The 25,493-nt window shown below is 41.9% G+C and overlaps 1 protein-coding gene across 1 annotated transcript in view; it reads left to right on the top strand.

Annotated features, from left to right (window-relative positions):
• The window catches only part of LOC104952801 (fibronectin type-III domain-containing protein 3A-like), a 44,171-nt gene that overhangs the window by 11,858 nt on the left and 6,820 nt on the right, over positions 1-25,493 (top strand). Inside the window, 24 exon segments of the mRNA XM_010779705.1 lie at positions 2,291-2,367; positions 2,469-2,715; positions 3,546-3,743; positions 3,746-3,816; positions 3,818-3,845; positions 5,752-5,810; positions 7,201-7,367; positions 7,464-7,523; positions 7,614-7,752; positions 9,464-9,517; positions 9,604-9,728; positions 9,912-10,086; positions 10,816-10,902; positions 12,455-12,593; positions 14,955-15,023; positions 15,129-15,247; positions 16,253-16,358; positions 16,531-16,706; positions 16,834-16,947; positions 17,088-17,237; positions 18,614-18,978; positions 19,821-20,033; positions 20,320-20,486; positions 21,439-21,563. Of these exon segments, the coding sequence (XP_010778007.1) occupies positions 2,291-2,367; positions 2,469-2,715; positions 3,546-3,743; positions 3,746-3,816; positions 3,818-3,845; positions 5,752-5,810; positions 7,201-7,367; positions 7,464-7,523; positions 7,614-7,752; positions 9,464-9,517; positions 9,604-9,728; positions 9,912-10,086; positions 10,816-10,902; positions 12,455-12,593; positions 14,955-15,023; positions 15,129-15,247; positions 16,253-16,358; positions 16,531-16,706; positions 16,834-16,947; positions 17,088-17,237; positions 18,614-18,978; positions 19,821-20,033; positions 20,320-20,486; positions 21,439-21,563 (3,230 nt within the window).

The raw sequence follows: 25,493 nt of genomic DNA on the forward strand, positions 1-25,493 counted from the left end.
TCCAGGCAATGTCTCCTCTGAGGATCCCCGAGAACATCAATGCGCACCTCCACCAAGAAGGAATGTCCTCCTCCATGGCTTTTGCAACGAGGAATGCAGTGGAAAGACATTTGCACTCTGCATCTGGTCCTTCCCCTGTTCATGTATTCATTGTATTTGGAGGGATGTCTTCCCCATTCCTCTGCTGACACACCCTGTACGGAGGTCTTGGTCAGAGTGAGTGAAGTCCAGGGATACAGCTGTGCGCCTAAAATCTCGCTTGCCTCTCGGTCAACGACGGGAGCGCCCCTTTTTCCTCCTTATGAGAGGGAGTTCCTTTTTTCCTCCTTACATCCATTTTGTACGGAGTGTCTTGTCCAGAGTGAGTGACGTCCAGGGATCCAGCCCGTTGCGCTCTCCCTGCCTGTCTGCAACGCAGATAGCCTGCCTGTTTCCCCTCCTCTTTTTGTCACTGGCAAAGTATGATCTCGTCTCTACCTTTCACAGCGCAAGGTATGTATTGTTCCCGAGCCTTCGTCCCCTCATGGAAAATATTCATGCTTATGCTATATTCCAGGACGGTGATTCGCCATTACGCATGGCACAAACAAGCACTGGGGTGTTTTGAGCGCAGGTGTGTCTGTGCTTCTAGCTGCCGGCGGACCCAGTGGGACGCGCAGACTACATCCATTCTTCGCCCTTAACCCAATAGCGGATATGCCCTTATACGAAATAGAATCTCGAGGTTCCATAGTGTAAAAACCCCAGCTTCTATGAGTAAAATCGCTAGCCCCTCTAAGTCTGGCCCCACTGGCTCTACGAATAACTGAAGAAAAGTTAATTTTGTATGGAGCAGATTGTCGGCATCCTTCCTATTTTATACCGGCACAGGAAGCCCGAGGGTGGGGCCCCACCTTGCGGTAGTGCGTGGACTACAAGTGTTTCAGTGCTCGCGCGGGTGCGCAGGGGGATTACCCAATAGCCGATAGCCTTAGAAGGGCTACGCATTATACTCAGTAAAGCTGGGGTTACAGTGTAACCTCAGTTATGTTTACTGAAAAGAAGCCGGTATAATTCAAGCGCGCAAAAACAAAAATAACAAAGTTGGATACGTTTATTTAGGTGTTTTGAAAGTAAACTGAGGTATGGCAAGGACGTTTACTACAGCTGAGGCTTTGGAGCAGATTTTTTCAACGAGACAATGTTGATGAAAAATTCAAACGAATCTGCTCAGCATGCAATGTGTGATTGTGGACCTGATATATATCATGTGTACTCTTCAAAATTGGCAGGACAAAAAAATGAAAATTCCTCTCAAAAAAACGCCCATGGACACTGCCCAAAAGAATGGGCATAACTAATGAACAGAATAAGTTAGAATCTTCTAATCAGTTATGATTATGGGTTGGGAACCGAAACTTGGTTCCAGATGAGAACCGATAAGAAAATGCCGGGTACACAAAATACACAATTTCGGTTCTGCTTAACGGTTCCTAAACGCGGTAGACCCTGTATTCCAGTGGGTCCGTCTGCGCCGCGGTGACCCGGTGGAATACAGGGTGGACCTGGAGAATCACAGAACAGCCGGTCGTCAGCGGGCCGTTTACGGCCGGCTCGGTACACTGACGGCCAGCACCGCCCTTAATAACGGCATCATGTAAGTTGCGCTGACAGGCGACAGAGGTCCACAGTTGCCCCGCAGCGAGGCTCCCCCGCCCTCCCCTAGACAGTTCAAAAGCTCAGTCACTTCATAACACCAAAGATGGATCGCGGTAAACGCTCTAAAGTGAGGCTCCACTACACTAAAAAAGAAAAAGACAAGGCACAGTGTAATGCCTGTTAATAGCTTGCCACAGGCATAGCTCAGTTAAAATAAAGCACAGCTATTGTGTAATACATTTGTATTGCATGTATATTTTTTATTTGTAAAATGTCAGTTAAAGCTTAAAAGAATAAAGATATTTTTGTTATCTAAACGTTTGACCTGTTTCTTTTACAATTTTGGAATCGAAACGGGGAATCGATAAGAACCGGAATCGATAAGCAGAACCGAAATCGGAATCGATACATTTCAAACGATACCCATCACTATGCGTTTGTGTGTGTGTGAGATAATTTGTTGGCATAAACAATTTGGTTTGATATGAAAAACGCTTTTGCTGTGGGTCCCAGGCTAAAGCTTGTATGACTCGGGTCAGACTACAAATGTATACCTTGTTCCCTGCTCTAATATTTGCAGCATATTAACCTTAAATGAAACTGCTGTTTGCCCTGAGGGAAGCTGATCTCACCCTTTTTTCTTTCTTCGCAGGTCCTGCTCAGGTTCCCATGATGTCTCCAAATGGTTCAGTGCCTCCAATCTATGTGCCTCCTGGATACGTTTCACAGGTTTTCATTCTAAACTATATCCAGCGCAATGTGTGCCGATTGGCAGCTTGTGGAACTCGGAGCAGCTTCATGATATCTTCTCCCTGTGTGTTTCCTCTCAGATCATAGAAGAAAACGGAGTGCGGCGGGTTCTGGTCTTACCCCAGCAACCAGAGTTCCACCCAGGGGGCCACTCCCCCCTACACCACCCTCCACCTCCACCCCATGCCCACCTGCCTGCCTTCATCCCACACCCTGCCATGATGCCCCCGCCGCCCCACCTGTACACGGGCATGGGAGGGGGGGTGGGCGACATGAGCTCTCAGTACATCTCCCAGTACCATCCAGCTCATATCTACTCAGAGCAGGGTGAGTTGGAGCCCGCTGTATTGTTTTATTGTTGATGAATGTTTTGGTTTAATTATATGTATTTGTCCCATCACTTCATTTGCACAGTGGAGTTATGGAATCAAGGCTTTATTTACTATCTCAGTTTCTTAATCTAAGTGTTTACCTCAGTGTGCCTTATTATAAACCCCTTTCCCAACTAAATAAGTGCATTGGTACAATATTTTGAAACACAGGAAAATCTGCTAAAACCTGGCGAGGAGTATGCATTTCTGTTTAGTTAACTGTAGAAACTATTTGGTTGGTACCAATTTTTTGTATCTGTTACTTTCATATCCAATCATATCCATTTCACTTTAAACTGTCAAACCAGAGTTTGTGATTGTTTGTGGAAAAGACTAAACCAAGACGGTTTTGATTTTTTTAAATTGTTTCTCATGAGTTCTGTTTTTTTTTACTGTGATCAGCGAGGCAAAATTGCCACTGTCTGACTGGAGTCTGGTGTCTCCATATTAATTAGTTTTGTATGTAAATGAATTGTCCAAATGCCTATTGTTCTTATTCATTAAATATTATCTTCAACTCACATCACTTAGAAATGTAGCATGTCCACCCTTGTGTCAGTCGGAACGGTATATTTGACTCTGACCGCTGCAGTGTCATTCCTTCCGGAAATGAATTCTGTTTGTAACCTTTCCCACTGAAGCTACTGTTAGAAGGGTGTTATTTTGTCAAACGGGAAAAGGGGATTTGGTAACCTGCGAGGTTTGACCTTATCCTCTGGCTATCAGTCTTTTTTCTACTCCTGTGTGTTTGTACAAACTCACAAATGTTGCCTTTTTGTCCTTCAGTCTCTTCAGATTCTCACCCCCAACATGGACGCCCGCTGTTTTCTCACAGAGACGACAGAACTAGCAAAACGTACGAGCGTCTGCAGAAGAAACTGAAGGACCGTCAGGGATGTGGAGGGGGAGGGCAGGTCAAGGACAGCCCTCCCTCCTCGCCGCAGAAAACTTGCAGCAGCCCCCCGACCGTGGACATTCACAACGGCGTCGGAGGGAAAGCGCTGGAGGCGGAGCAGGGACCGCTCAGCCATGCAGTGGCCGGGCCCGACAAACAGAGAGGCAGGGGGAGACATGGAGAGTCAGGAGGTAAGGAAGTGAAAGGGAAGAGGTTTTTTAAGTTTAAAACTAGGCTGACGCACAATGTTCAAAGCATTTTCCGGATATTAATAGTGTGTTGTGTTGGCGCTGACATTGTGCCTCCTTAGCTGCTGAAGTTGGTGGCAGTGAGGGAACAGCAACACAACATTTCATGAAACATTATTTCGTCTTATGGCCTCATGAATGTTATGGAATCCCTGCATGGAAGGTGAAAATATATTTGTACGGGGTTAATGTCGGCCAAAACCAAAGTTATACAAGTATCTCTAAATAGTAAGTTATCTTTTTTAATAGGATACACTTAATCTTCCATGGTTTCTAAAACAAATTTAATTTAAGCTCAGGGATTATTAATTTTGCAGATTTATGGCAAAAATTGCCAGGATAGTGTGTGTTCCTTGGAGTCAGTTTGCCTTGCGAAAAAAAAAAAAAAAGACTCCCATTACATTGGTTCAGGCTGGCAAAATGGTTAATCTCGATAACTCGCTCCTTGGGGTTTACATGCTTGCTGAGATTTAGTGGAAAATAAAAAATGCCTAAAACAGCCTGTCCAAACAGCCTCTACAATGTAATAGGATGTTTTCAAATAATTCTGTCATTTTATTTTACTTTTAAAAGTTAAAGGGGACCTATCATGCAAAATGCACTTTTTGATGTCTTTTATACATAAATATGTGTCCCCGGTGTGTCGGGGAACTCACAAAGTGTCAGAAAATAAAACCCTCTCTCTTTTTCCTCCGTACCCAAATCTCTAAAACGGGGCTACAACGGAGCTGATCCAGATTTGCATCCGATATGACGTAATATCGAAAATGTAGGCTGGCTTTACACCCACGGCCCTATCAGAAACGTTGCTATCAGAAACAATGCCCGACTGTTTCGGACGTAATATGGTCGGTGTTTACATTAGCATCGCTAACATTCAGAGCTAATCTGTGTACTGCACAGAGCATGTGTGTGAAGAAGCAGGAAATAAAAAAGAACTCACCTTGTGGTATAACCGGCAAGAGAGAAAGCCTTTGAGCTCCATACTGTTTCAGAAATAATCCTTCATAATCCATAATATGGCGTTTCATCACCGCAGTATCTGCCGGTAGCATCTCCCGCATGAGCTCAGCCCCCTCCTTTTTTTTTCTTTTTATCAATTTTTTTTTTTAAAGCTTTATACCCAAAATCAGCACTTTTGAAACAGGAAGTGAAATAGAGGGATATGAGGCATGGCTAGAATGGGTGATCTGTTATTTGGCGCAAAACACTTCATAGACATGTTTTTTATATATTTGTAAACATCTGACCTTTGCTATTGCCTAAAAATAGCATGATAGGTCCACTTTAAAGTACAGCGATTGCATCCCATCAGAGATGGCCAAACAAATGTACATAATTAGCGATGAACTACTCTGTGAACATGGAAATGACTATGACTGGCAGAAACCCACTCATGATTGCATCATTTATTTTAACTGCATTGCATTTGATTCTGATGAGGCTTCTGAGAGAAACACCATGACCATACTGATGTGTAATTTTGACTTTATGAACCCATTTTGAGAGCTTTGAAGTTTAACGACTGACACTTAAACGTTACATTTCCTCTTGAAAAGTTATTATCAAACAAAAGTTATACCACCAGTTAACATTATGGATAGATGGTGTGCAGTTAAACCTGTGACTACGCTGTCTTAGAAGCACACAGACATGACGTCTTGGCATGACATTTTACAATAGCAAGATAGATTTTACATTTCCATTAACAAGAATAAGTCGGTATATCAATTTCTTGTTCAAAACATGCACTTCATTTGCCACAATCCTTGGTGAATCCTAATTTCATATTGATTATATTAAGATGGAGGTGTTTTCTAACCATATTTACATGTTTTTCTGTCCTCAGAGCTGGATGAGGAAGCTCGAGCCCTGCAAGCGCTCCTGAGTACCATCAGTACACCAGTGGTTAGTATTCAGTTCTGCTTTCTTAGTTTATTGTTTTTCTTCATCTTAATGCAATTTGCATGATTTTCTGTGACTCTATTAGCGCTGTGTTTATAAGAAACCCTTTAATGATGCAAATGTGTTGCATCATTAAACATTCTATTAACATCCATGATGAATTCTTGCTGACATCTTCCTAATGGAGTTAGACCTGCTGACTAGCATCCATGTGGGGATGTATATTCCCAAATGTGGCAGCAAACAATTCCGCTAGCAGTTAATCAAAGCTTTGAGAGTTTCTTCGCAGGATTTTTAACTAAACAATTACAAAGCCATCCCATCCTCATGGCACCATACTTGGTGGATTGTAGACAACACTTTAAATTACACCACACATATAGAATGACATTATGGTCAGGGCTGCACATAGCTGGTGCGCATGCGTGCCCCCCCGCCAAAAAAGGAGCACCGGATCATTTGAAAAAAAGCGCATCTGCGCACCAACATTGAGAGACAGAGAGAGATATGAGAGAGAGAAGAGAGAGAGTATAATTCGCGAGCCATTTAGGTTTAATTTTTTTGATCTGCGATCCCTCGCTCTACCCCTCGCTATCGCGTGAAGGGTCTGCTTTATGCGCTCCGCACAGTAACCCTAACACTATCATTCATTTATGTGAAACCTTATGCTGCTTTTCTTGGCCCGGACTCCCTTGTTAAAGAGATTATAAATCTCAATAGCAGAATCCCTGGAAAAATATAGGTTAAATACACAATTACATTGAACTAAAGGAAATAATCAGATAGAAATATACGTGGATGCTAAAGTCCTTTTCTCTTCTGTGAAACTCTGGGTTCTTGCAAACCCGATTTAGAGTTCTGGGCTTTCAGCAGACATGTGGATACATAAAGAGTTGAATAGCTGTTTTAAGAGCAGCTGGTTTGGAGAATTAGAGCTTCCTTCACCTCATATAAGATGTAATACACCGTCGCTAAGGTCTGCTTGTAAAAGTAGCAAAACAAGTCTAGGAGTAAGCTAGATACAGACTTGACCTGATTGAGTTCTTCTTCATATGAATCCTCCCTGCTGTTTAGCTCAGGCTATTTATAAATCCCCTCAAAACAGAATGACAAATCTTAGGGTTCCCTGCCAAGCGCCTGAAACCTTTTCCCAAAATGGCATCAGCCTATAATGTTTTAATGAGTTTTTCTCTAACAAGTTAAGTGAATACTCTTGACTAGTTTACACAGGTCTGACATGACCCTCTTTTCACTTTGGTAGAGGAAGTAACAGTTTTGTAAAAGAGTGTATTTGAGGATGTGGCAGGTGTCGTGGTTTGAGTACTAAAAGCATTTGTTGTGTAGGTTGTGATGGTGTTATCAAGACTCACATCTGTCTTTCATGATATGATAGGTTTCAGACATCCAGGGCAGAGGGGTGGTTGTGAGCTGGAGTGCGCCCGCCAGGCCAGAGAGTGACAACGGCAGTGTGGAGGATGACTGCAGCCCCCCGGAGCCCCTCAGCTATGAGGTCTCCGTCTCATTTAGCGGCAAAGATGGAAAATACAACAGCATGTACTGGTGAGCACTAGCAGCAGGATGCTACACGATTCCCAATTCTCACACAAGGTTTTACAACGCTGAATAAAACTTGTTTCTGTTTTGCTTTTGTTGCAGCGGGGAAGAAATAAGTGCTACTTTAGAAGACCTTCGACCAGCAACCGACTATCATGTCAGGTTGGCCTAACCCTCTGCCTGCTTTTGTTTGAACTACAGTGTTAATGCACGGGGGAACAGTTTGTAAACACTTTGTCCGTCTCTCCTCAGGGTCCAGGCCATGTGTAACTGTTTACAGGGAAGCCCGTCGGAGGCTGTGAACTTCACCACTCTGAGCTCAGAGCCGGATCTTCCCAATGCTCCCAGGAAGGCCAGTGGGACCAAGAACACACTCGTACTCCAGTGGAAGGTGACAACAAGTCGGAAATGATTGATGGAGCGGGGATTTAGAACCACAGTTTCAGGGGAAGCAAGAAACAGACGGGCCAAACATTTAGACCATGGGATTTTTAGAGAACAAAAATAATATCTTGGTGTGGCAATAAAGCTCCTTTTTTAGATGTGTGTTTCCTGCCACACACACATACATGTCATCCTAAGTAGCCACATGATTAGAGATTTTGAGTGTTTTACAAAACCATCACTAAGTCAACATCCACACACTTGCAGGGGGAAAGTAAGTGAAATAAAGTGATTCAGAAATAATCCCCTCTTCCTCAACAGCTATTACTGACATCCCGTTCAGCGTGGTACTTTACCTTCTGTAGCTTCATTAAAGTTGCTCTGTTTGCTCGCAGTAAAAGGTAGTGTTTCCACAGATCACCTCCCAGGTGTGAGTGTAAATGTGTGAGACTTCAGTGAGGCACTTCAAAGACAACCATGCATGCTCTGCAAACTTCACCGAATTAATTAAACCATAGAAGAGTGTGCACACCTGGATGCACCTTATTTGTTATTAGTAAGGCTGAATTGCCTGCTTGTAAATTGTGGCAGTAATAGGAAATGTTTAGCACACCATTTTGAATGAAGGGTGGTGAGGCTTAGCTTTCTAAACACTTTAGTACGGCAATGAAGTGCTTCTTTTTCTTTTCTTGTGTGTACGAGGTAATTCTGTCAGCATTTTTGTTAATGTACTATGTCAAATGCCCTTGTTAGTTTTTATCTTATTGATTCAAACTTATTCTGAGTCATTTCAGTCTTGTTTTATTTAACTGATTTAAAGTGAACATCTATGTTTATCTTGTCTGGGCAAAACCATTTTACTCAAACTTATACCACGTAAGATTTTAATCTTATCAAATTCTGATGAAAAATCGAGAAAGAGAAAGCAAGAGGGAGAGACAGAGAGGGAGTATGGTGACATTTCTTTCTCGCCTTTTGTTGATTTTCTTAGTGTTAATGTTTAAAGAGGCCCTATTATGGTCTTTGGCTGTAGTGTGTTATATAGGGTTGTGCTATATCAAATGGTCTCACAATGATGACATCAGCAGTCATACTGAGGCTTTAACAATAAATATAACCTTAAAGAAAACCAACAACCGTAAGAGAAATGTCTTCCCCTTAAAACCCACAAAGACTAAAATCCCAAAATCTCTTTGTCACACCCTCTGCCTCCATTAGACTCCTTTGTTTAGTTCTGTAACAAAGGGACATCAGTATGTAACACCTGCGCTTCTATTGGCTAGCGCTCCAACACATTACATGATAGGCTAAGGGCTGGGACATCTTTAAGCGGTTGACCAATCACAACAGAGCTGGCTAGCTAACCAACCAGAGCAGACTGGGCTCTGGTTTCAGGGTGAAAAGAGGCGCTGCTGCAGTATAAGAGAAATAAAGACCTTTTTGAACATCAAAGCATGTCAACATGTCACAGTAGAGGCACAAAATACAAACATGAACCTGAAAATGAGCAGAATGTCCTCTTTAATGTCTTTGTTGCTGTCTCGTCCTTGACTGACTTGTTGAAAAAAAGCATATTGACGAGGATATTGGGTTATAGTATAAATTAAAGAAATGCTTTCATCAAAGGGGGACAAACGTGGCATTGGTGTGTATTTTCTACGTGTATGTCTTCAATATAATCTCTATATTTAACCAAACTATGCATTGTCTATCTACAGCCTCCATGTGACAACGGTTCCAAAATCCAAAACTACATTCTTCAATGGGATGAGGTAAAACTTTGAACTCCTGTTTTATGTGCTTTGGAGATGTAGATGAAGTCACTTGTCCTTAAAGCTAATCATGCTGTTCTCTGCAGGGGAAGGGCACTGGCATCTACGAGCAGTGCTACTATGGACCTCAGAAGCAGTACAGAGTGACCAAGCTCTCCCCGGCTTCAAGATACTCCTTCCGCCTTGCAGCTAAGAATGACATGGGTGCAAGGTAGGCACACCAGATGATGCTCAATTATTGCCTGTATGGCGCCCTCCCTTGTTGTCCGTTTTTATGTTACTGTTTCTTCCATTCACTGTCGCCATCTGTGTGTGCATGTGTGTCTCTCACTCTGTTTCTCCTGTCTCTCTCTCCCATTCTCTCCCGCCCTCTGTCTCTCTCTGTCCTCCCCAGCGAGTTCAGTGAAGTGGTGGACCTGTTCACCTCATGCAGTGTGCCATTGCCACCCTTCCCTCCAGAGCTGGAGATGGCAGGGGTGACCTGGCTGTGTATGAAGTGGCAGAGGCCCACAAGCTCTCCCAAGGAGGATGACATCTACTATGTTTTGGAGATGGAGGAGGAAGGCTCGGTATGTCTCTCACTCTTTTTTTAAAAATAGAAACGTCTGCTTATCTGAGATTGATAGTGATTTTTTTAATGTAAGATTTAAGACAAATTGTACCCCTCCAATGTGAGATGCTGCAGACTTCTTAGATTGCAGCATTGCACTCAGACAGCATGAAATATGTATGCCATTTTTTTACATTTATAATCAATTTAGACAATGTTTACTTGGATTTGTACATCAATTTTCCTGGTTGTTGTGCATCTCTGTCGAGCAGCTTGTTGGTTTTGTTGGTGCTTTTCATTTCAACCCAGCCAAGGGAAATCAAATTAACTTTTTCCTGCAACACTTAAAATGTGTGTGAAATGAATAATAACTTTCCTGCCCCCGAAAGTGCTTAACAAGACAAGATCAGAAAAAAACTGTAGAAATCTGAATGATCTTGTCATAATACAACAATTAATTAACAACCTTATAATAAAAAGACAGGTTTTTGATTTTGAAAAATACTTTGAAGACACTCTTCTGTCTGATTTAAGTGGAAGATCTCACAGCTACTGTCCCCTGTGTCCACCTCAAGAAGCTACCTGCAGACACGCTGCCTGTCAGGGGAAACACACAAACCTTCCCCTCTCCCCTGTAGCTGTTTGTCTGCTGCACACCACTTTATTTCCTGTGCTACAATGGTTGTCTTATAAGTCATAGCTCACTTGGTTGTTTTCCTCCTCTCTCTGCCGCCTGTCTGTTTCTCAGGGATATGGCTTCCAGCCAAGCTACGATGGAGACGAGCTCTCCTGCACCGTCAAGAATCTCCACAGAAGTACAAAGTACAAGTTCAGGGTAAGAGGGTCCTGTGATGTTTTCAGTCAAAGCTGGTGATCCGCAGGTTTAATTTAGGCTGCTGTGTGGAGTGTGTTACTGTGGAGGGGACAGGCTTCAGGCAGTGGGGGGTGCTGAGGCCCACAGTGGCCCTATGACTCATCAATTTGCAGTATTCTGCCAGCAGGGCAGTGGGCATCTGACAGCATAAACAGGAGGAATCTGCTGCTCATCACATGCGGGCCCCCAGTGAGAAAATGGTCAAACAAAGTGTTTCAGCAAAAGGCTTTTTGGCTGGCAGTAAAGTGACCAATGGACTTACAAAGTGACTTTCTCTACATATCACTGTATTTCTCTATTGAGTATATCCATAAAATATGTCGCTTACTCAGAGTCCCTCAGTTGACTCAATGATAGAAGAGGGATCCCAAAAGGAGAAAGTCATATGTTGTATTGCCTGTGTGCAGCGTCTGGGCACCACAGATGTCCTTGTTGGGAAAAGCAGAAAGCAGCCCCACAGAATTCCTAATCATTACATTGTCAGAAGGGTGTTGTTTTTCCCAAACACAACCACCATATGCCCAAGTGATAGAAATGTTCATTAGTCACTCTCAAGACTCCTCAATTATCCAGCTGCGCAGTGTGAACGGGGGCTGCTGCTGTGCAGGTTTGTGCACTTTTTGGATTAGCTGTACTCAGCAGGCTCTCAGAGATTTCTGTATTATTGCAGATGTGCGGCACTGAAATGCAAATGGCACAAAGCTTTTTGCCTCATGTTTTTTTATTCTAATTGCAAAGCTTGTGGAGTCGATTTAAGTAGGTGCATCTTTTTAATAAGATGTTTTTTGTCTAGGTGTCACAATCTGTCTGTTTTTATTTTGTCCTGTTTAGATCTGTCTTTGTTTTCCTGTTTTAGTTTGAAAAGTGTTCACCCCCCGTCTTGTCTGTTGGTTCCTGTCTCTGCCTGATTACCCGATTGTTTTCACCTTGTGCCCCTGTGTTTTCTCCTCCCTCCTCACCTGTGTTATGTTTGTTTGATTAGTCCTGTGTGCATTTAGGTTCTGCTTTTTCTGTTAGTCTTTGTGAGCTTCTTGATGTTGCTGGAAGGATTTTGTTCTGAGGGATTTCTACATTTTGCCTTGCCTTATTTTACTTTGTTGCCTGGTCTAGTTCCGCAATAAAAGTATTTTGGATTTCAAACAATATTCTGCATTTGGGTCCTGTGTACCTTGCCCGTCTGAAATGCCTCCGTTGTCCTTGGTTCAATTACACAACATAGTGACATCACTATATAACACTTGCGCTTCTATTGGCTAGCGCTGTGGCTAAGGGGCGGGACATCTCTTAGCAGTTAAACAATCATAACAGAGCGGACTGGGCTCTGGTTTCAGACAGAGGGTGAAAATAGGTGCTGCAGTACAGGCAGTATGAGAAAAATAAAGAGCTTTTTGAACATTAAAGCATGTAAACATGTAAAAGTAGCGGCATTAAATACAATTATGCAACCTGAAAATGAGCATAATAGGGCCCCTTTAATGTTATGACTCTTCATTGTCTCTTGCACTTTCTCTAGGTGGCAGCATACAACTCAGAGGGGAAAAGTAACCCCAGCCCAGTGGTGGAGTTCATCACTAACCCAGACAGACCTGGCAGCCCCTGCAGGCCTGTCATCAGAGGCAGAGTCATGCCCAACAGCTTCAAGATGACCTGGGGTAACTATTTTTCTCCTTGCCTTACTCCTCAGTCTTTCATGTGTTTAACAGCCTGACAAGGCCAGTCCACTATTTCATTTTTCTCATTCAGCTCTGCCTCCAAATATATGCATCTTCTAGAGACTGAAGACATTCCTAGTAGTCTGTATAGTACATGACTGACAGTCCTCTCCTTCATTTAGACATCAGCATGAATCCTTCCTGTACACCTCACTGGACAAATGCATCACTCACTGCTCTACTGCTTACAGTTTTTAGAATGAAAAATAAATAAAACACGGCGTCTGCAGCTCTGAAAAGATTCCCTGCATCTGAAATAGCATACCAGGCACTACATACTCAATCGTATAGCCTACTTTTGTGTAAATAAACTGAGGTTTTCATCATTTTGGACACAATGAAGTGTGATTATAAAGTGACTTCCTGAGAGCATCCTTATAGGGTTGGAGACATGTATCCATGGAAACCCAAGTTAATCTCAGCCACACCGTTACCTGCAGTAGCCGAAAGCAGGCATAATAAACCACTTCAGTTTTTGTTTTTCTTCACATCCATAGGAATACATCATCTGTTAGAATATGCAAACAGGCACACTTGTTGTGTATCTCGACAAGAGCTCCCCTGTGGCTGTCTTTTTTTAAAATACTTAATCTTTATTTCAAAATAAAAATCTTATGTAAAATCAAGTCATGATGCCTTTATTCACTGTCTGCCATTGACTGATATGAATGTTTTCGTCACTATTGCATTGTGGGATATAAATGCCAGTAGTGTCCAGTATTTGCATTCTGTAATATTTCACTGGGAATAGTATTCAATTTGAGTACTATTGGTTACTAGAGGTTTAAAAAAATAAATAAAAATGTCCTACTATATTAGCATACTAAATAGTAGGGATGCACCGAATATTCGGCCGCCGAAAATTATCGGCCGAAAATGGTTAAAAAGGCCCTTTCGGCTTTCGGCGACCATGCTCGCGGCTGGCTCACAGACAACATGTCTGGCGCTTGGAGATATTTAAAAATATCAGAGAAAGAGGCGCGGATTGCGATTTGTAAAACGTGTTCAGCTGACATTTCTCGAAGGGGTGTAACTGCAAAGACTTTCACCACTTCGGGATTACTCCACCACTTGAAATCAAAACACCCGGACAAATATGCGGAGTAAGATCAAATCACAAGCACTGACAGCGAGAGACTGTTCAGCGCTGCCTCTCATGTGCTTGATGAGAAGAGGAACAGACTTATGGCTGATAAAGCAGAGAAGCTACTGTTCATTAAAAAGAACCTCCCACTTTTCCTTAATAAGTAGACAAGGCTGGCTTATCATAAGCTTATCTAGTTCTACATGTCTACTCTATACCCACTTTCCTGAACAATTTTCATTGTGAGTTATAATTCACCATCTCAGGTTATCATTGGGGGAAATGACAGCAGCACATTGTTCAATATATTGTACTTTCGGTATCTAAATGATACAATGTTGTTTACATTGCTCATGAGGACAGACCACCTTATTTGCAGATTCTTGAAATTGTAATTTAATTTGTAATTGATTGTGGATTTTGTATCCAGTTTTCACTTTATGTATCTTTATACAATGTTTACTACTTTGCTTATGAGGACAGACAGCCTTATTTACAGATTCTTGAAATTGAATTGTAATTTCATTTGTAAATAGTTACATTCATGTGGATTTATCCAGCTTGCACATTGTATGCATGCACTTATAGGTGCATTTGTTGTTGTTGAAGGCCTGGCTGTTACAGTCTTTATTTACACTATTTTGTTGTAGGCCTACTGGCCTAGATGTTTATGCAGCTTTAAGGCACCTTGGCTTTGTTCTGAATGCACTTTGTTGTAGTTATCCTACAGAGAAAAGAAAATGCACTTAACTTGGAATTAATGTACTGTATGCATTCAAAAGTGCTGAATAAATGTTTTATGGACCCATAATAGTGATTATTATTTAAGTTAAGTTTTGCCATAATCATTTATTTTTCCATAATCAGGCAGCTGAACAACATTGGTAAAAAATGTATACATTATATATATATATATATATATATATATTTCTATTAATCATTTTCGGCATTCGGTTTTCGGCCAACCGTTTCCTATTTTCGGTATCGGTTTCGGCCAAGAATTTCCCATTCGGTGCACCCCTACTAAATAGCATGTTAGCGTTGATATTTCAGAAGCAGCCATTTCTCTGTGTTTCCAACAAAATGTGGTTTTAAAGAAAATTAAGGTTTGAAAAAGCAAAGGTGTAATTATGTCTCTTTCTTATATGATGCAGCAAGTTCCTCTTTTATGTCCTTAGTTCACGGCAGCTCTATAACAATCTGTTTTTGCAATGTAGAACCCCCGAAAGAAAGCGGCGGAGCAGAAATCACAAAGTATGTCGTGGAGCTGTCTGAGGGCTTAAGCGGTAAGTTGCAAAGGGTGATAATAAAAGTGTTTAAGTTGAAATGATGTTTTTAAAAAATGAGTTTATTTAAATAATCGAATGTATTTGCAATGTGTTTATATTCAGGCCTTTCGTGGGAGCTGATGTACTCTGGGCCAGCTGTGGAGCATGTGTGTGAAGGCTTGAAGCCGGGCTGCTCCTACCAGACCCGAGTTTACTGCATGAGCGAGGGGGGGCAGAGCCCGGTGAGTCATTCAGCATCAGCACACGTGCACACACAGTCGCGACCTTGTGTTTTGCCACAGGAATTCTCAGAGTTTGCTGATCAGTTACGACTTTCTTTGACCGCAGGTAGAAAAGAGTCACAAGTTGCTCTGGCTTTTTTCAAACGATACTCGTATACAAGTGACAACAATTTATTAAAACAAGAATCTGTGATGCAGATTTAATTACCTCTAATTTAAAATTACAAAGCATGATCACTCCATGTATATTATGTAAACAAACAAACACGAGTTATAGCTACTGCTGTTAACGACGATGTATTTATGCATTGTATGAAACCAGATGTGTGTGCACTGTTTTTTTTTGTATTGGCTATTTAATTATTGATGCATTTCTCAGCTGTTGCATACACTGTAATTGTCAGGGCAGGAAGCCATCCCATGGTTGATCTGATAAATTTAACATGAATAATTCTAGATAATGCACTCTATTTATGGTGACTTTTAATAGGAAATTGTCATTCAGCCAGTGTCCTGTGTTTGGAGATTAGACTATGCTTCCTGGTGTGTAAGAACAAGACAAAGCCTGCTAATCGATTAACCCTCCCTGCATGTGTCAGAGGATGTTTTTCCTAATTAGTTCAGTTCACAGACACTCTTCATTAATTCCTTCATCAGCTATTAGTGCATGCATTTATTCACGATGGGCCTTGTAAAGAAACATGACTCATGGGGGCGAGATCCTGCTTTTTGGTGCAGTACAATGTGACATAACACTCACATGTTTGCCTTTTGTCACACAAGTTGAAGTCTGAAAAACCTTATCTTATTATTTGTTTACGCTTACCAAACAATCTGGCAAGTTGTCTCCTTTTTGGCCTGCTATAGCCTGAATCGTTCCGATAAGATAGTGAAAATAACAATCTGTATCCACTGTGTTTGTGTTTGAGTAAGAGAGGAGGGGGGTGGGGATTGTCAATTTGTTATTTTCTCTGTCTTAATTGGTGTGTTGTATTCCCTTGCAAGCTGTCGGAGACCCTGCAGGTCCAGACTCCCGCAGTGCCCCCAGGGCCCTGCCAGCCCCCTCGGCTGGTGGGCAAACCCAAAGCTAGGGAAGTGCAACTGCGCTGGGGTGAGTCATTCTTCTGCAAGTCAGATCTGTGTGGGATGTATTCTAGCTTCAGTTGATGCATTTATTTGTCTAACTAACTACCTGAGTTGTGATGATGCAGTTCGGTATTTGAACAGTTTCCTTTGTATTGGCTTCCTTCCTAAAGTAAATTGTTTTCTCACATGTTTCCCAGGCCCTCCACAGGTAGACGGAGGCAGCCTGGTGTCCTGCTACAGTGTGGAAGTGAGTGGGCCACAGTCTGAGGAGAGCAAGGAGGTCTACCAGGGGCCAGAGTTGGACTGCTCTGTGGGAGGCTTAATGCCTGGCAAAACCTACAGCTTCCGGCTCAAGGCAGCGAACAAGGCCGGGGTGAGAGAGACTGCCCAAACGGATCTATCAATAACAACACTAGAGATTGGTGTTTGTTATCTGTTACATGCTTTGAAGCCTCTCCCACTGAATCTCAAAAAGTACATGTTCTTTTTGTTGCGGATAGTTTGGACCTCTTACGGAGCGCTGTGAGGTCACAACCGGCCCCGGGGCCCCTGAGCAGTGCAAGGCTCCTTCCACCACATGCAAATCCCCCAGCTGTGTTGTTGTGAGCTGGGAGGTAAGACTAGTACCACTTCTATTTCCCTATTGAAGCATTCAAAATAATATCCCATGATTCATTCTAAAGATATATCTGATATCTGAAACTCTTTTCAGGTTAAGTGACGGGTGATATTTTGATCTGTGTTTGCATTACAGGCCCCTCCCTGCAACGGAGCTCCGGTGACCGAGTGTCGTCTGGAGTGGGGGGCAGCTGACGGCAGCATGCAGGTGTGTTACAGTGGACCAGTGCTCAGCCATGAGATGAAGGGGCTGCTGCCTGCGACCAATTACTTCTGCCGGGTACAGGTGAGCCCTTTATAAACAGCAGGGGAAATATATAAATCTGAAGAAATTAGGGGGTTTGTTGGCGTCACAGGTTTGTGGTTATTATTTATAGCTATGTCAGCATTAAAATATGCAAGATGGAGATATATTTATTCACTGATTTTTTTCCTTCTTTTTCTTATAATTGCGATTTTTGTCCCCTAGCAAAAGGTTAGAGCTATATTTTAGATGAAATATGGGGGAAATTAAATGAATTAAAGATTCTCTCGATAAGTTTGGTCGGGGATTATTTAGAGAACATTTCTGATATGATGTTCTTCTGCTATCAGTGTAAGTGATGGGTTCATTTTAATCCATTCAGCAATTTCATAGCGGAAGATGATTACTTTTGAGGATTTGCCGGAATGGTGGGCAGAGGTTTGCCTGCGATGCTTGGTAAAAGCTGCATTACCACTGTTTATGATCTTAATTGCACTTGGTCGGTTCACTAGTTACTTCATCATGATTAACGAGTGATATAGCAGCGAGTGAGGCCATGTGTATAATGCGCTGTTTCACTGATTGCATGTGTGACAAAAAAAACTGTATTTTTTTTTGTTGAAAGAAAAGAGAGATTGTTGCATTAAAGCATTGGCTTTGTCCTTTGGATCTGGTTCAGGCTGATATTGCAGGATGTGCTGTACTCATGCTGCCTCTACTGTGGTCCAACAAAGGAGGAATGTGGGGACACTGGTTGATTTCGTGCTAGATAACTTGCTGTGTGATTATAATTTTCCCGACTACCCACTATTTGTCTAAAGTACAGGCAGTACTCGTACCCAGACCATCCCTAAATATTACACTTGTGTCAGGCTTTCAAACCAGACTTCATCATAATTTTTTACAAACCTAAACATGATTGTCCTAGTTTTTCAAAGATGTCATTATATATTTTTTTTTCACATAAGCTTTCAAATTAAAACAACATAATTGTCAGGACTTAAAACCCTCCGCAGTCATGCTAAACACCCGAGTGCCTCGATAAACATTCATCCGTTTGTAATCTTACAATCTACTTATTTATCTAAATAGTTATCACCGCAATAAACCGTATTTAATTTTGTCTTAATGTACAATATTTAATTCCACATTCTGTTCTTGCATATATCATATTATATTTACATGTATATAGACTTCTTGCAATATTTTTTATTTGTATTTTTGTATTTTATTATATATGTTGCATTGTTGGAGGAGCTCTGGTCATAAGAATGTATTCCCTTTTCTACACTGTAGCTTATCTTTGAATCTTGAGTCTTGTTTACATTGGAATGCCCCCTTGTGGTGACACATGGACCTTACATGTGTCCTTTCACGTTAACTGAATCAGCGGACTCCTTTGTTCTGCTGTTGTGCAGGCAGTGAATGTTGCCGGCGTGGGGTCCTTCAGCGAGGCGGTGTTGTGCCAGACCCCCTGCTCTGTTCCCGCAGCCGTCAGCAACATCTACGCGCTGAAGGAGTCCGATTTGCAAAGGTACGAGACACAAGTGGAAGAAGAAGAAGAAGACTACGAGGAAGAGGAGGAGGAGGATGAGGACGGCGCTTCCCGGCCACCACCGCTCTACTCTCCGTCCACCTGCCTGGGCATCAGGTGGGACCCCCCATGTGATCACGGCTCTGAGATCACATCCTACCTGATTGACCTTGGAGAGCGCCAGCCCATTGTTATCGACCCCGTCACCAAACACGTCATCCAGCATCTGCAGCCCGACACCAGCTACAGGTCGGTGCTCCAACAGAACTAAAAGAAACCTTCCCTTATGTGTTTCTTATACTACACAACTGTGAGATGCAAACAAGCAGTAGCAGTTAGAAACCGTTAGATCCCAGTGCCCACAAATCCTGAAATGTGAGACAAATCATTTACACTCCTCACTGGTTTGTTCATTTATTGCACTCAAGGAAACCCAAGAGTAAATCTGACACCAAATATAATTAGTTACATTAGTAAATCCAGGTTATTCTTACAAGCGCTGGCAGTTGTCCAGGAAACTTGTCTTTTCATAAATATACCATTGTTCCTCTAGCATCAAGCTGGTTATTTTTCTCAATTAATGTTTGATTAAAGATAAAGCTGGTGTATAACAACATCAAAGGTTTGACTTCTAACAACGGCTGAACTTCCTCATCTGTCAGTGAGATAAAACGCTCTTAAAGGTCACCTATTATGCTAAATCCACTTTGTCATGTCTTTTATACATAAACAATCATCTCTCAGAGGAGAGTGGCACCTTCTTTTCATTTAAAGCTACAGACACAGAATTAGCACTTTTGAAACAGTGCTGAAACAGAGGGGATTATAGGATGCTACAATGGGTGATCTGTTAGGTATTTCAAGCCAAACACTTCAGAGACATGTTTTGTATATATTCATTCAATCTTTATTTCAGACTCAAGGTCCATATCACATACAAAATAATATATACATATATATCTGAGACCTATAATATATTGAAGAAAAAGAGAATAATAGGGGACCTTTAATGCCAATTTGACAGCCACTCCAGGTCAGGTCCGTGCTTGAAGCTCCCTACTAATGTTGACATGTCTCTTCTTCTTCGTCAGGATCCGAATCCAAGCCCTGAACAGCCTGGGAGCCGGCCCCTTTAGCCACACCTTTAAGCTTAAGACCAAGCCCCTGCCCCCGCCACCCCCCCGCCTGGAGTGCACTGCCTTCAGCCACCAGACCCTCAGGCTAAAGTGGGGCGATGGCCCTGCCAAAGCCGCCACCTCAGATGCCCTCCAGTTCCAGCTGCAGATGGGGGACAAGAGCGGCAGGTCAGTGGCCCATTAGTCAGCCGAGGGGAAGTGACCTGACGACAGGGAAACAGAGAAGAGGGGAGAGCGAAGGCTTCAGATAACTTCATCCAGGAGGGCGGGGTTCATAGAAAGTCATTCAGCAGATAGAGTGTGTTCACAGTGTAAGGAGACAGCAGCTGATGATGTGCTTGTGTATATACCCTGACAGAGAAGACACTCGTATCGTTTGCTCTTTGTCATATTTTTGCTCCATTATATCCTTTCTCTTTCTCTCCCACACTTTTCAATGTTCCTGTCATTGCAGATTTATATCCTTGTATAAAGGACCATGCCACACACACAAAGTCCAGAGGCTTAATGAGTCTACCTCTTATACGTTCCGCATCCAGGCCTTTAATGAGGCGGGCGAAGGGCCCTTCTCCAATGTTTACACATTCACCACCCCGCGCTCTCCTCCAGTCCCAGTGAAAGGTACAGTGGCAGCTCTTTTTCTTCATATCTCTCTCTCTCTAACTATCTAGTTCTTATTATCTTTACTAACACTCACTGACGTACAGACAGTGAGTGTGCTCAGCTTTTAACCTCAGTCTATCCATGTTAGTCTTGCTTTTGATGAAGACACAGCACATGTCGGCTGTCATCGTGAGTCTGGTTGTTCAGCTCGGCGTTCTGCACAGACTCTTTTGATCCTACACATTGAAGTCAGTTAAAAGGACGTGGGTTTATATTCTCAATGTGCCACCTCTTTTGATTCAAGCAGTTTGTCAGTGTTACCCACTAACGCTTTCATCCCCACACAGTCAACAGTTTGAATCCAGCCATACCCAAAGCCTATTAATGCCAAAAGTCATTCAAGTCCTCTCTGCCACTTGTGTTTTCGTCATGATTACCAGGGCACTTCACTAGTTCAAAACAACCACTTATTTTTGTTGTTTTTGTTCAAAATGCCACCTACCTAAAGAAGAGCATGAGTCATCGTTATGGCAACGTGAACATTTATATATAGTTGTCTAGAAATCACCCTTAGTACATCATGAGCCACTGCACATAACAAAGCAAGTTTTATTGTGTTAAAGCAGTTATTTTTGCAACGCTCTGATTCGATCAGAAAGTTCAAAGAACATATCAAAATATTTTGGCATCAATTTTTTTTCTTGCATTAAATAATTATATTATACAATCAGCTGTTTTTCTTGATTATACCCCTAAGAAGTTCAAACCATGTTGTTATCTATATACCATCACAAATGACACATTTGTCTCTGAACTTTACAGTTTGTAAAGCATTCAACCCCCTCTGTCCTTAGACCCTTGCAGCAAACATTTGTTTTTCCTCCTCATTAAAACCATTTCTTGTTCAGATGGATTGATCTTATATTTGAAGTGCTTTTCATAAAATCTGCTCTCTCTTCCCCTCTCTTAGTCCCTAAAGTGGAGCGTCTGGATGACAACTCCTGCGAAGTCACATGGGAATCCCTGCCGCCCATGAAGGGGGACCCTATCATCTACACCTTGCAGTGCATGATGGGAAACTCTGATTTTAAACAGGTACCAATGTTGCTGTGTGAAGGCTTGGTACTCCCCTCTCCCTATATACAGTTGCAAGAAAAAGTATGTGAACCCTTTGGAACTACCTGGATTTCTGCATAAGTTGGTCATAAAATGTGTTCTGATCTCCATCTAAGTCACAACAATAGACAAACACAGTCTGCTTAAACTAATACCACACAAACAATTATATGTTTTCATGTTTTTATTGAACACACCATGTAAACATTCACAGTGCAGGGTGGAAAAAGTATGTGAACCCCTAGGCTAAAGACTTCTTCAAGAGCTAATTGGAGTCAGGAGTCAGCCAACCTGGAGTCCAATCAATGAGACAAGATTGGAGGTGTTGGTTAAAGCTGCCCTGCCCTATAAAAAATACACACCAATTTTGAATTTGCTATTCTTAAGAAGCATTGCCAGAGGTGAACCATGCCTCGCACAAAAGAGCTCTCAGAAGACCTACGATTAAGAATTGTTGACTTGCATAAAGCTGGAAAGGGTTACAAAAGTATCTCTAAAAGACTTGATGTTCATCAGTCCACGGTAAGACAAATTGTCTATAAATGGAGAAAGTTCAGCACTGTTGCTACTCTCCCTAGGAGTGGCCATCCTGTAAAGATGACTGCAAGAGCACAGCGCAGAACAATGAGGTGAAGAAGAATCCTAGAGTGTCAGCTAGAGACTTAAAGAAATCTCTGGCACATGCTAACATCTCTGTTGACGAATCTACGATACGTAAAACACTGAACAAGAATGGAGTTCATGGGAGGACACCACGGAGGAAGCCACTGCTGTCCAGAAAAAACATTGCTGCACTTTTGAAGTTTGCAAAAGAGCACCTGGATGTTCCACAGCACTACTGGCAAAATATTCTGTGGACAGATGAAACCAAAGTTGAGTTGTTTGGAAGGAACACACAACGCTATTTGCGGAGAAAAAAAGGCACAGCACACCAACATCAAAACCTCATCCCAACTGTGAAGTATGGTGGAGGGAGCATCATGGTTTGGGGCTGCTTTGCTGCCTCAGGGCCTGGACAGATTGCCATCATCGACGGAAAAATGAATTCTCAAGTTTATCAAGACATTTTACTGGAGAACTTAAGGCCATCTGTCCACCAATTGAAGCTCAACAGAAGATGGGTGATGCAACAGGACAACGACCCAAAGCACAGAAGTAAATCAACAACAGAATGGCTTCAACAGAAGAAAATACGCCTTCTGGAGTGGCCCAGTCAGAGTCCTGACCTCAACCCAATTGAGATGCTGTGGCATGACCTCAAGAGAGCGATTCACACCAGACATCCCAAGAATATTGCTGAACTGAAACAGTTTTGTAAAGAGGAATGGTCCAAAATTCCTCCTGACCGTTGTGCAGGTCTGATATGCAACTATAGGAAACGTTTGGTTGAGGTTATTGCTGCCAAAGGAGGGTCAATCAGTTATTAAATCCAAGGGTTCACATACTTTTTCCACCCTGCACTGTGAATGTTTACATGGTGTGTTCAATAAAAACATGAAAACATATAATTGTTTGTGTGGTTTTAGCTTAAGCAGACTGTGTTTGTCTATTGTTGTGACTTAGATCAGAACACATTTTATGACCAATTTATGCAGAAATCCAGGTAGTTCCAAAGGGTTCACATACTTTTTCTTGCAACTGTATGTCCTGTCCTTACCTACAGCTGACCTGCCATTCATCATGGGGGCCTTGTTATGCAGATCAGGATACAGATGGATCCGGGGCCTTAATATTTTCTCCGTGGATTAGAGGCATCTGTATTAGTCACCGCTGGCTTTAAATTGCCCATTATGCAAAGGTCATTGATCCATGAGGTATCCCAGGTGTCTGGTCGCTGCCAGCACATCCATCCCTCTCAGTGGCCTCCAGCCATGTTAACGGGGAGTAATGGCCACGTCAGGCTTATGCTAATCCAACCTCATCATACATGGCTATTGAATGAGGGAGTTGAAATGTGTGGTTGCTATGCTACATGAATTTGTTTCCACGCCTATTGTCAGTCTCAGTGGCCTCAACTCGAAAGCTCATGTTGAAGAAAGGGGAATCTGCGGAAAGGAGTTTATTTGAGGTGGTTTAGTTTCATTTATTTGCACCTGCAGGGATAGTGTAGTGTGTAAAAAGGACCCTTTGTTTTAATTTGAAAAGGCCTAGTCGCCTATATTTTTTTATTACATACCCAATTCATAACCAATCAAAACTGGGGATTTGATAAATACAATTTCACGCTAACCTTCAAAAGGTCACTCAGTAAATAGAATCAGAACAGTGTGTGTACAAACAAACAGTGCAGGTTTACAAGCATCTCTAAAAACATGTGGGTGTGTTGGCTGGGCAAACAGCCAAGGCAGATGGCATCCCCCTTCATCCAAGGTGACACATTACATAACTCCTACAAATAAATCAGGAAATAGTCTGTAAATTGAAAAATAGTCAAAGCTCAAAAAGGATGCATAACCGTATTTTCCCATTATACCTCACAATTGAAAGAACAGAAAGGCAATTTCATCCTGTCAGGAATGAGCAGTTCGATTCCAATGATTTTGCCTGCTTTTATTTCCCAGTAGTTCAATCCAATTCAACCATCTTAATTCAATATTGGTCACCAGGTTCAGGCTAGTATCCTAAAGCAGCTGAATTACAGAATTCCTCTGACATATTCGAAACATCATGATGAAAGATACAACAGACTCATCATTTGTCTCTTAATAAAAAGACAGAAACCAAATAATTTAAAGGACCCCTATTATGCAATATGCACTTTTTGATGTCTTTTATACATAAATATGTGTAGGGCCAGTAGATGTTCATAGTCACTGACCCCACAATTGTAACCACTGGCCCAAGAGCATTCGTCCAAAGAATGGACTCTAATAATGAAGAGAATGAACACATTTGTTGCAACAGTAATTTATGCACAAACTACATTACTTCTTGTATTACATTTGTCTCATCAGTTCTTCTTCGTTTTCCTCAATTGTTCATATTTGGTTTATTACAATTATTATATTGTGGTCCTTGTTAAAGAAAAAAAGGAGGGTCACATTTCTGCTAAGAGTATTATTATTTGTATAATGCGCTTTCTGCCTTCCTGTCATTAGAAGTTAGACATGTAATGGCTATGTAATAGATTAGAACCTTCTTTATCCTAAACTGCTGGGACATTTCCCTAAAGCGAATATACCTTTATATTTTCTACTCTTCACTTACTTGTCAGCATAGTATGCTGACAAGTAAGTGAAGAGTAGAAAATATAAAGGTATATTCGCTTTAGGGAAATGTCCCAGCAGTTTAGGATAAAGAAGGTTCTAATCTATTACANTCCCAGCAGTTTAGGATAATGAAGGATCTAATCTAATCTATTACATAGCCATTACATTTCTAACTCCTAATGACAGGAAGGCAGAAAGCGCATTATACAAATAATAATACTCTTAGCAGAAATGTCACCCTCCTTTTTTCTTTAGCAATGACCACAATATCATTATTCTAATCAACCAAATATGAACAATTGAGGAAGAACTGATGATTCAAATGTTGTAGTTCAAGTAGTAATGTAGTTAGTGNGACCTTGTTTATGTTTGCATCATATTGAAGCCAACTCCATCCATCAAGCCAGTGTGGCTGAAACTGTCTCTCCCTCTTCTTCTCATACTCACTGTAACTCTCCTTTAACTCCTCCGGTGACTTTCTTTTATTTGAAGATTGTTTTTTGCCAGGCGCTTGGCCGGTTACCCCTGGTATTAAAAACATTTTGGAGAATGGTTAGGTGGTGCGAAAGTCTGTCGTGAAGCCTATTACTAAGTCCCTAGCCTCGCCGGTTAATATTCTGGGCTCTCAATAAAAACATCCTCCCCTCTGTCGTGAACCTTGGAGTGACCTTCGATAGCGCTTTTAAATTTGATAAACAGG

Source organism: Notothenia coriiceps, unplaced genomic scaffold (assembly GCF_000735185.1).
Source record: "Notothenia coriiceps isolate Sejong01 unplaced genomic scaffold, NC01 NC01_scaffold00020561, whole genome shotgun sequence".
Taxonomy (NCBI): Eukaryota; Metazoa; Chordata; class Actinopteri; order Perciformes; family Nototheniidae; genus Notothenia; species Notothenia coriiceps.